This window comes from Chiloscyllium plagiosum, unplaced genomic scaffold (genome assembly GCF_037043375.1).
Source record: "Chiloscyllium plagiosum isolate Xiang-an unplaced genomic scaffold, Cpla_swu_hap1 HiC_scaffold_9, whole genome shotgun sequence".
Taxonomy (NCBI): Eukaryota; Metazoa; Chordata; class Chondrichthyes; order Orectolobiformes; family Hemiscylliidae; genus Chiloscyllium; species Chiloscyllium plagiosum.
In genome coordinates, this window is record NW_028270147.1 from 58,304,510 (window position 1) to 58,316,615 (window position 12,106).

The 12,106-nt window shown below is 38.7% G+C and overlaps 1 protein-coding gene across 3 annotated transcripts in view; it reads right to left on the bottom strand.

Annotated features, from left to right (window-relative positions):
• Positions 1 to 685: 685 nt before the first annotated feature.
• Positions 686 to 12,106, bottom strand: part of srsf11 (serine and arginine rich splicing factor 11) — a 30,219-nt gene continuing 18,798 nt past the window's right edge. For all 3 annotated transcript variants that reach the window (XM_043699334.2, XM_043699338.2, XM_043699336.2), the window contains 7 exons: positions 11,485 to 11,612; positions 10,303 to 10,384; positions 6,664 to 6,792; positions 6,459 to 6,542; positions 3,264 to 3,383; positions 1,756 to 1,909; positions 686 to 1,585 (listed from right to left, as the gene is read on the bottom strand). In XM_043699334.2, the coding sequence (XP_043555269.1) occupies positions 1,382 to 1,585; positions 1,756 to 1,909; positions 3,264 to 3,383; positions 6,459 to 6,542; positions 6,664 to 6,792; positions 10,303 to 10,384; positions 11,485 to 11,612 (901 nt within the window). In that variant the 3' untranslated portion in view covers positions 686 to 1,381. The remainder of the gene's footprint in view (positions 1,586 to 1,755; positions 1,910 to 3,263; positions 3,384 to 6,458; positions 6,543 to 6,663; positions 6,793 to 10,302; positions 10,385 to 11,484; positions 11,613 to 12,106) is intronic.

The following is a 12,106-nucleotide window of genomic DNA, read 5'->3' on the forward strand; positions in this document are numbered from 1 at the left end:
GCACTGCTGCCTCACAGCACTAGGATTCCAGGTTCGATTCCAGCCTCGGATGACTTTGTGTGGAGTTTGCACATTCTCCCTGTGGCTGCGTGGGTTTCCTCCAGGTGCTCCGGTTTCCTCCCACAGTCCAAAGATGTGCAGGTCAGGTGAATTGACCATGCTAAATTGCCCATTGTGTTAGCTGCATTAGTCAGAGGGAAGTGAGTCTGGGTGGGTTACTCTTCGGAATGTGGACTGGTTGGGCAGAAGGGCCTGTTTCCACACTGTAGGGAATCTAATATATTGTCTGCTCACACCTGGAAGTGAACAGATCTGAATTTGGCCAGTGATAATACCTTCCAAATGGCACTGGACTGTACCATTACTATTAGTTGACACCTCCAGAAGATGCTGAAAATAAGTAAATATCAACATTGGAAATGCTTCTGGAGAGGCGTTGGTCAGACTAGGATTGTGTTCCTGCACCTCTGAAATAAACAAAATGGGGAAAGAAACTTCATTAAAATTATATTACCTTTATTTATAGCCATTTTAAATATGAAAATTGCAGTCCACTTTCACAGCAGATCCACAATTATTCTCCATCATGTATTACATCCAAATTAAAGTTTTTACAAAACATTGAACACCATCCTGAAGACCTGACTATAGAAGCTCCAATCAAAATAATGAGCAGAATCTGAACTAGGCTTTAAAATAGCTTTTATTATCAAAGCTCACATGTAAAACAGAAATTGTTTTCATAAACTGTACAAGACCATGGCACATACTGCAGCCAAAATTGCTAATCTGACAGACTTGTCAGTATCAAGATAAAGAAAACTATTTTCCTCAAGACCTTGCACATGAACTCCAGTTTGTGCAGATGCTCACTATTTTGAAAATAGTGTGCAAAACACAAATGATAAATTGAAGAGCAGGAAATATCAAAGTATGTTATTTATTAGAGCTACATACAAAAGCAGACAAAGCCACTTAAAACTAAGAAAGCCAAATAAACAGTGAACTACATAAACTCAAAATCTACAGTCACAAGGCTCATAGGATATGTAACTATCTACATCAGTATTGGTTGAGTTTCTTTGAACAAATATTACACATTACTGAGGTTCCTACTCTTTTCAAAGGAGATCCCTGCATATATTTCAGAAAAAGCTTCTTACTGGCACACCAATCTGATGCTATTAGAAGTGCAGTTTCACTTCTTGAACCAAGTCATCTGCACACCTCTTCCACAAACTGTGTCGAACAAGGCAGGTGCCAAAGTCACCACTTTCTAACCGTAGAAAATATTATAGAAGGGCGACACTTCAATTCTGACAGAAAGCACTGCTAAAAATAATCACTTCACATTAGGAATATAAATCAGCTTTCACTAAGTTTATTCACTCATGTCCATATCTTCTTCATGGTGATCATCGCCATTGACCTTTGACTCTTTAACAACATCAGTACTTTCCTTGTCACTTGGCTGTGCAACCTCTTTCAGTTTTGGAGACACTGCAGATTCAGAAACTCTCTGCTCTTCTTTTCTTTCTTTTTCACTGTCATACCCTTGCTCCTCTTCATCATAATCTCTTGTAACCTGCATAAAAGTAAGAGATTTTGAAAACCATTCTTCAATTCCATAAAAGCAATCCAAATAAAATCATGTAGTAGTAGTCAAACTCTCATACTACAGAAAAGGAATGATTCAATACAGTAGACGTTTAGAGATTATACCAATTCTAATATTCTTTACACTTTCAGATTTACCTTCACATCTCCTTTTTCACTCTCCACTTTTTTTTCCCTCTCCTTCTCCCGCTCTTTGTCTTTGCTCTTCTTCTTTTTGCTGGATGATCTCTCCCTTTCCTCTACTTCTCTGCTTCTGTCTCTGTCTTTATCCTTCTTCTTTTCTTTTTTGTGCCTATAAAATAAGTTGATCAAAAAATTTCAAATAGCTTGAAGATTTATCTTTGATTTGAGAAGAACTGTTTAAAGAGATGGGGTTTGTTGGTGATGGTGGTCGGAAGGGCTGGGGGCAGAAGAGGAGTGGGAGGAGGAGAAATACAAGGAGAAGGGACGAAGGGGTTCCTTCATCTAAGAAATAACCTTAACATTGGATAAAAATGTTAGCCTGGGTCTCAAACGGAAGTGTGGCAACAATCCTGAACCATCTGCGATGCCAGTTTGAAACTTATCTATGTTACAAAATAATTTAAAATTTGGATTTGAGTTAATAGCATGTGGGAAAAAGGAATTTAATAGTCAAGATTAAGTATTTCTATAGCCATGGTGATTTCTTTAAAAAGAGCACAAGTGTGTTTCTGGGTTGCAAGAGGGTTTTGTCATAATTGCAAACTTTATAATGGAACAAAGTAATGTAGTGCATTAAGTTGTCAATTTAGAAAGCACTAGAATTTTTTTTATTAGGGGAGATATTGTAGGTTTGAATAGACTTTTGGGTTCAGTTATGCTTTGGAAAAATCTTGAGTGAAGCTGGATATGTAAAACAGCTACACCTGATGCAAGATGATGGTTTAGAATTGTTAGGAAATAGTGTAAAGCAGTGTAGTTTGATAGCTCCAGACTAGAAGTGTTTGAATACAACCCTGAGAGAATTATTTGAAACTGCAAAAATCTAAACTCTTTAAAAACTCCAGGAAGAGCCCATCAGATTCTCAATACTGGGAACTAAAATCAGTTAAATTACAGCCAACAGATTTGAAAGAGAACGGACTTCTCTCTATTGAGTGTATTGTAAAGGTCTGGTTTTGAGATCAATGGGTTCACATTTTACCATGTTTCAGAATCTTTGAAATGTGGGCATGCAATGCTGAAGATCTGTTAAGTTTTAATTATTAAAACCAAACAAAACTGTCAAACCAAATTTCAGTCTAGGATCAGACCTGTCCAGTCCATCAGTGGCACTGTAGAGAGTCCTGTGAAAAAGTAGCTGCATTTTACTTAAAACCTGACCTGCAGTGTGAATGGCTTGCTGTTAATTTTGACAACTCTGAGGGATGCAGTCACAACAATTTTCAAACATAATGGGACCACAATAAGAAAACAAATTGGAAAACAGTGAGCCAACTAAATAACAATGCTGCCACTGTGCCAAACTGTAATAGCAGATTGTCAGATCAGCATCAGATAAAACTGATAAAATGTGTTGCTGGGAAGTTGTCCACAATGTTAAGAAGTACAAACTCCCATCAAGTTGAAAAATATTTACAAACCCTATTCAGATGTGATTCATCAACAGTATTTGTCTCATTTACCTTCTAGGGGATGGTGACCGTGACAGTTTACGTTTGGGTGATCGCGACTTCTTTGGGGACCTTGAAATCGTCCTACTTCTTCTACGCCTTCGTTCTCTTTCTCGGTCTCTGTCTCTGTCTCTGTCAGGGAACATTTTAATTACAGCATTCTATTACTCTTATATAATCATCCTATACTCAGAGTTCTCAGTGTTGGCAAAATTAACCATTTGCATAGTCCATTTTTTCTCAATTACATTTAAAAACTTCAAGGTTTACAATTATTTCTAATAGCAAAACTTGTTTCAAAAACTGCAAATCATTGTATCAAAAAAATTAAAATCTTGACAATTGGAGGAAATTTTAAAAAGATAGGAGGAAAAGAGACAGTTCTAACTACACAACTGGATAGGCAACCTCGTAGATTACCCACGTGACTCTACACCCACAGCAAAGTTGCTGATTTTTAAATACTCTCTGAAAATGCACAGTAAGGTATTTAGTAATAATAGTTAGAAAATCTAAAAAAACTGAATGGACCATCTTGCAGAATACCAAGTATCCCCTGCCCTCAACTCCATGATGATCATCATTTGGAGGATGCAGCATATACAGTGGTTGATGGATTTTATGTGCACCACCAAGTGGCTCAGCAACAGCACTACTGATCAAACTGGTGAAATTATAAAGGACTCTGCTCCAAGACTGGGCCTACGCAGGTGGTGAAGGAACCAGAGAAAGACAGTTGACCTGATACTCAGCAATCTGCCTGCTGCAAATGATTCTGTCCATGACAGTAATCAGTAAGAGTGATGACTACACAGTCCTTGTGGAGTCCAACTCCCACCTTCACATTGAAAATACTCTCCAATGGGTTGTGTGGCACTATCACCATGCTAAATAGACTACAATCAAATCTAGCAAGTCAAGAGTGGGCATCCATGAGATGCTGTGGGACAGGAGCAGAAGAATCATACATCAATCTGCAACCTCATGACCTCGCATATGCCCAACTGTACCATTACCATCAAGACAGGGTATAAACCTGATCCAAAGAAGAGGGAATGTCAAGAGCACTACCAGGCACACCTAAAAATGAATAATATTGAAGGTACAAAACAGGATTCTTGCATGCCAAACACCAAGTGATGCACAGAGCTCAGCAACTTCACAACCAACAAATCAGATCAAAGCTCTGGATGTGGCAGGACTGCAGTCATGAATGGATGGTGAACATGTGAACTGACAAGATTAGGAGGCACCATAATATTTCTATCCTCAATGACAGGGGACCCCAGCACATCAATGCAATAGACTGTAGCATTTGCAACAATCTTCATCCAGAAATGCCAAGTGCATGATCCATCTCCGCCTTCTCCACAGGTCCCCAGCATCACAAATGCAAGTCTTCAATCAATTAAATTCACTCCAAATGAGAGAGAGAGCTGAAGGCACTGCATATTGTAAAGGCTGCAGGTATTGATGACATTCTAGCAATACTACTGAGACAAATGCTCCAGAACCTGCCACATCCCTTGTGAAGTTGTTCCCAGTATAGCTACAATATTGGCTTCTACCTTACTATGAAGAAAATGACGCAGGTATGACCAGTACACAAGTAGCAAAATAAATTCAACCTGGCCGATTACCACCTCATTAGTCTGCACCTCAACATCAGTAAAGTGATAGAAGGTATCATCAACTGTGTGATCAAGCAGCTCTTGCTTAGCAATAAACCATTACCTCTGGTGCCCAATTTGGATTCCACGAAGGCCGCTCGGTTCAAACAAACAGAGTCAAATTCCAAAAGGTAAGAGTCAATGCCGTTGACCCCCAGACTGCATTTAACAGTGTAGCAATGAAGAGCCCTAACAATAAATCAGTAATTGGCAATCAGAAGGAAAGGTCTCTGGTGGTTGAGTCAGACCCAACACAAAGGAAAACAGTTGTGATTATTGTATGTCAGCCATCTCTGTTCCTGGACACCTTTGCCAGATTGCCTCAACTTTGTGTCCTCAGTCCAACCAAATTTGGCTGCTTCAATAACTTGCCCTCCATCATAAGGTCAGAAGTGGAATATTTGCTGATAATTGCACAATGTTGAGCACCATTTGCAACTCCTCAGATATTGTGGCAGTCCATCTTCAAATGCAGCTAAACTTAGAAAATATCCAGGTTTGGGCTGAAAAGTGGCAAATAACATTTGTTCTCCACAAATGGCAAGCAATGACTATCTCCAGTGAGAGAATTTAACCATCATCTGTTGACATTCAATTGCGTCACCATGGCTGAATCCCCATGATCAGAAACTTAACTGGACTCGCCATATAAACACAGTGGCCACAGAAGGTCAGAGACAACCTCCTGACTGTCCACCATCTAGAAGCAGCACGTCAGGAATGTGATGGAATGGTCCCCAATTATCTAGTTGAGTACAGCTCCAACAACACAAGCTTTATATCATCCTGGACAAAGCAACTTGCTTAATGGCATCACATCCACAACCTCTGCCACCAATGCTCAGTTGCAGCAATTGTACCACCTACAAGATGCACTGTGGAAACCCACTAAGATTTCCTCAACAGCACCTTCCATTTCTGCCTGGAAGAACAAGGGCCAAACATACATGGGAACACTATAACCTGCAAGTCACCCTCCAAGCCACTCACCATTCTGAGCTGGAAAGATAACACTCTTCCTTTTAGTATTGCTGTGACAAAATCTTGGAACTCTCTCTCTCACAGCATTGTGGGTCTTCCTATAGAGACTGCAACAGTTCAACTACACCTTTCAAAAGCAACTAGGAATGAACAATAAATGTTGGCCACCCAGTGATACCAAATTCCACGAATGAACGAAAGAAGTGTTATCGGAAAAGATGACACTTCCTTCAACAGACAAAAATTGGAATTTAATTTTTGTTTCCACCTGGAAAACAGACCTTGACCCACCAAACACCACACTGCTATCTCAAATGTTCAATGCCAATGAGCAACACAAGGTAGTGGCCCTTATTTTCTGCCTGAAGTTCTAAAACATTCTTCATTGTACAGTATAGAACGTCACAACCCTCTTGTCTCTTGGTTCCAATTAAAGAATGCTGCGTGGATCAGAAACTCCCAATGTAGAGAAAGAAATACACCCCTCGTGACAACCTGCTTACATCTTATTTTTAAAACATAACCTTTTGGTTAAGTGCCCCACTTGAATGCATACCTGCTAGGACTTCGAGACCGCCTGGCTGTGCTATAACTTTTAGGAGGTGTTTTTGATCTCTTTTTCTCTTCCTTCTTTTTCTCTCTACAGGGAAAACAAAGTGATGTTTAAAAATGGCTATACAAAAGTTCATTTAAAATCCACATTAAAAACAGATATAAATACCAAGAGCAAATCAAAAAAAAAAATCAAATCTGCAACAAACCTCGATTTGGATATACTTCTAGACCGCCTTCTTTCTCTTGAGCGTGATCTTCTTCTTCTTGGACTTCGTGATCGTCGTCTGCTCCTAGACTTTGAATGTGAACGCCTTCTAGATCTGCTCCTGGAGCGCCTATTAAAAACAGGTGCTGTGTAAAGTACTCAACAAAAATAAACCTATTATCTAACAATACAATTTGTGCTTAAAGAACAGATCTAGACAAATAGCTGGAAACAAAAAAAAGTGCTCAAAACAAATTTAAGAACAGCTGTATTTAAGGTTTATTCATGCAGTTCCAATGTAAATCTCAAACTGGCATTAAATGGAATACTACAATGTGAAGGATCTAAGTATAGTGTCATTTTTGATAAAACAATGACAGCATAAAGTACAAGCTAGGAAAAGAAATGGAATTCTGTTAAAAAAATAGAGAAGTCAAACTGAAAACACGTTTAGTTATCTGGGTGTCCTTGTGCATGAATCAAATGTTAGTATGTAGATAGAGCAAGTTAATAGAATACTATTAACCTTTACAGAGGACAGTGAACAAGAGGTTTCGGTTCAGTTATACTGGTTATGGTAACTCAGTTAAGGAAGAATGCAGATGTGTTAGAAACAATTCTGAGGATGTCTATCAGATTAATAGCTGTAAAGGGCAGGTTGTGGAAAGGTTGCACAGGCTAGATTTGTGTCTGGAGTTTAGAAGCATAAGAAACAGTTTGACAAACAAACAGTTAAGATCCTAAAGGGTCCTGACAGGGTAGATGTGGACATGATGCTTCTTATGGCAAAATCTAGAACCGGGGTCCCTGTTTTTAAAAATAAGTGACAACTCATTTAAAACAGAAATGATGTGAAACTTTTTCTCAGAAACACAGGAGTCGTTTCCTGAAAATGCAGTGGAAGCAGAGTTTCAGTTTTTAAATAATCTTAAAAGGCAGAAGCGGAGAGTTCTTGGTAAGCAAGGTCGTGAAACGTGTTCAGGGTAGGAGGAAGTATAGCTTTAGGGTTACAATCAGATTGACCATGATCTTATTAAATGCAAAGTAGACTTGAAAGACTGAATAGCTTATTCTGGCTCATTGTCAGTTTGACAATGAGTTCTATCATCTCAGGCCTGGGGTATCACTTCAGGTGTACCTAGAACCAAACACCTTCAGCTTCTTCAATGACGTCTACTCCTTCATGAAGCCAAAAGCTGGGATGTTCACTGATGACTGCACAATGTTCAACACAATGTTGCGACTCCTCAGCAAATAAATGTACCATATATACTTGAGTAATAGTCAACATCATGTAAAAGTCGATCCCCTATTTTTGGCCTAAAAAAATTAAGGAATTATCCACATATCTCGTATAAAAGTTGATCCTAGTTCTTGACAGATAACAGATGCATGAGTGAGTGAGCAGGCCATCCCGCTCCAGGTATTCCAGTCCGCCAGCCATCATGCTCTGCTCTGGGTTTTCAGAATTACCATAATTCATTGTGTTTTTGTTCTTTATTCGTTTAGATCAATTGAGCTTCTGCTAATGATAAAATATGAATTTTAACAGGCATGAAATTCCACCCCTCAGAGTAGCATCCATGTAATAGTCGACCCCATAAGTTTAACTTTAAAAAGTAGACAGAAAGATTTGACTATTACTCAAGTATATACAGCCCATATCCAGTAGCAAGACCTGGACTACATCCACTTTGGTGCTGGTAAGGAGCAAAGTAACATTTGACGATCTGAAAACAAGAATGAATGTCATGGGGAGATAGATTCTACGTCATTATCATTGCTGAATCCTCTGCCAACATAATCTTTGCGATTACCATTAGGTAGAAACTGAACTGAATCAACCATATTGGATAAGGCTGCTTTCCTTGGAGCAGAGAAGATTCGAGGTGGATATGGTAGGGTGTAAAAGTTTAATGGATAGAGATAGAATGTGTAGGAGACGGGTCAAAAACCAGGATCACAAATTTAAGCGAAGTGATAGAAGGTCACATGGAAAGTTGAAGAAAATCTTTTTTCACCCAAGGATGGCGGAAATCTGAAACATAGGGCCTGAAAAGCATGGTTGACTCAGAAGCTCTCATGACCTTTAAACAGTATTTATTCACTTAATGCATCAAATGGTTTCCATCTGTGCTGTAAACATCAGGGTCTATACCTTAGGGTATGCTAACAGTTTAGAGGTTAGGAGTTCTGACATAACTTACCTCCCACCCCCACTGCTCCTTCAACAACAAATGATTTACCTACTTTACAACGACTGCAGCAGTTCAAGGCAGCAGCCAACAATCAGTTAGAAATAGCCAGTAAATTGAGGCATAGTCAAGAATACCTGTATCTACAACGAGAAATTCTATTTTTATACTGCACATAAAGAGCTTTTTGTGTTCTTTCAGACTCTGTTACCAATCACTTTAAATCCGCATCTTCTGGTTACTGACCCTTCTTTTACTGGAACCAAGATGCTAGTGATTACAGAGATTAATAATAGTCTCACTAATATTCTATCTTCATTTTGAGGGATTTCATTCTTGAATCAAGATGACATCTCAATTCTCCACTGTCATTCTGACTTAGGAGTGTCTATACACTCCTGGTAATTTAATCTAGTGTTCCAGATCACACTACAACACCAATTTCCTTATAAGAGTCAGATCACAGCAATTCACTGTACTCCCCAATTCACAGAGGCTCTTTCTCTTCAGTTTCTTTGGCAAGAGTTAGCTTTTCATGGATTCCACCCAATCACTCAGGAAATTTGCCATTTCCCCAACTTCCTGATTTTCTTTATTCTTTCATGTAATGTGGATGTCTCTGGTAAGGTCAAATATTTGCAGCCCACCACCAATTGCCCTGAGGCTAATTAAGAGTCAACCACATTGCTGTGCGTCTGGAGTCAGGTGTAGGCCACACCAGGGGAGGATCAGCTTTCTTAAAAATGACCTGAGTGAACCAGTTGGATCTTAACAACAAAAAGACATCACAGTCAGTATTTTAATTATATTTAATAGCCTCCTCTTATTTCTACATTTTATTAATTGAATTTAAATTCCACTAGCTGCCACAATGGGGTTTGAATAATGGTACCCAGGACACCAAGCTCGACTTTTGAATCATGCATAGGAAATGTCAAAGTGCACTATTTATTTGTGAAAAGAACTACATTGTAATATAGAATAACCAAGGCAATGCTGTAAAGGAAAACTTGCCAGTCAAGAAAGTAACATTTTAGAGGATGTTTTCAGAGCTTGGGTGGGCAAAGTGCGGCAAGTCACAAGATAGTATAGGTGAAAGGATACACGAAGATGGAATTTGTAAAACTAATAAAAATAATTGGACAAACATACTTTTGTACTCTGGGATTAAAAAATAATTCTTTTGCCCCAATAAGACAAAACTTGGACTAAAAAGCTACTTTGCTTAGTTCCAAATTACTGAAAGTCAAGCATATTTCTAACTTTTCACATCAGTAAGGAATGGAATATTACTGTTGCATTTTCATAGGTCTGGAATCTATAACATTTAAGTATATGGACAACAAATCAAATTACATTAGATTTGATTTGGCACAATATATTAAATCACTCACTCAAATTATTACCCTTCTTAATGAAAACAGCAACTCTTTCCTTATTCTCACCTATGCCTTGACCGGGAACGAGAACGCCGCCTACGTGAGCGAGACCTTGATCGAGAATGTTTCCTTTTGTCCTCCTTTTTGTCTGAAATACAAAAGCCAAAATAATTGGCAGGCAAAAGGAACTAAATATACATGAGTCAATTTCAAGTGTGTTGAAACAGTTGGGTCTACCCTTAAAAAAAACACTTTTTCAGACTGAGTTGCACAAAAGAAAACGAGGACTGAAGACATTAAGCCACCCTCATCAACTCAAAAAACAAACATTTAAAGAGGGCCTCAGCTGTCAAAACTCAAATGTACATTCTGTGGCCACCATTACTGCCTCAGAACGTTCAACCCCAAAATCTTATCCCAAGACCTCAGCAGTCTCAACCTACAGTTTACGACTTGCTGGCCAAGGCCAATATAGAAGTGACTTAGCAAAGCAAGTGTCAAGATACTAAATATATGCCGCTTATGTGGAGGTGCCGGACTGGGGTGGACAAGTTCAGAAGTCACACAATATCAGATTATAGTCCAACAGGTTTATTTGTAATCACAAGCTTTTGGAACACTACTCCATCAAGTGAACGAAGGAGCAGTATTCCAAAAGTTTATGATTTCAAATAAACCTGCTGGACTATAACCTGATATCGTGAGACTTCTGTCCATGCCTCAGAGAATTACACATGGTGTTATGAAATAATGCGAAAGTTGTGTTCCTCTGCAATCTCACTGTATAGAAAATCACGCTATGAAAAACTGCTATAGAAAAATCGCCGTAACAATTCAGCAGAAATTTCGTATCATCCAAACAGCATTAGTCAATCGTGCAATTAGCCAATTCGCATTGACGAAACACGTGCTATACCAGAATGCATTGTATTGGAAAGTACATGCTTCCCTGACTAAACCAGTAATGGGTCCTTTATGTTTATTACTATACAGTAAAATGATGAGAACATTTATTGAAAAATATTACACAATTCACCCAAATCTTTGAATTTTACTCCATTATCAAATATTGCACCTTTTCAAAAAGTTGCGGTAACTACACTGAAGATTTTTATAACAAGCTATTTCTACCAATTAGCATAATACGTACAGTAATCCAACCATACAAAATTGAACACAAAGTATACTTCTGCTGCAACTTACTTGATGTCTAAACCCAATAAAAATATAAACAAACGAACATATTACCAGTTTCTATAGCAGCTGAGATCAATGACTGTGCTTCTTTAACTCTCTTCATCGCTTCTTCAATATCCTTTGAAGAGGTGTCAGATTTCAGAGCTGGACTCACAATGGTACCAGCAGCATGGTTTAACCTGAGAAAAACAAATGTATATGCAGTGCTGTTCATGCCAAAACCTTTCCTAGGAGTAAATTTAATCTGAATAATGCATGCAGTATTTTACTTAAAGGACGACAATGCCCATCATTAAATGGTGTAGTACCTTCCCCTAATTAACCAAGAAAAATTCTCCAGACAGCAATAGATCTGGAGCAGAACAGTTAATTATTGAGAGCGATATACTTCAGAAATGGTATCAGACTGGCCACCTCACACTCCTGCTAATAATCTTGGATAGTGGAGTCTGATAGGCAGACGTGGGTACTGCAGATGCTGGAGATTAGAATCAAGGTCAGAGTGGTGCTGGAAAAGCATGGCAGGCCAGGCAGCATAGAGGAACAGGAAAATCGACATTTTAGGCAAAAGCCCTTCACCAGGTGAAGTCAGATGGCAATCTAGCTGGACAAAGTACCCATCACTTATTCACTGCTTCAACTGTTGATAAACACAATCTTTTCCAAAAAAAAC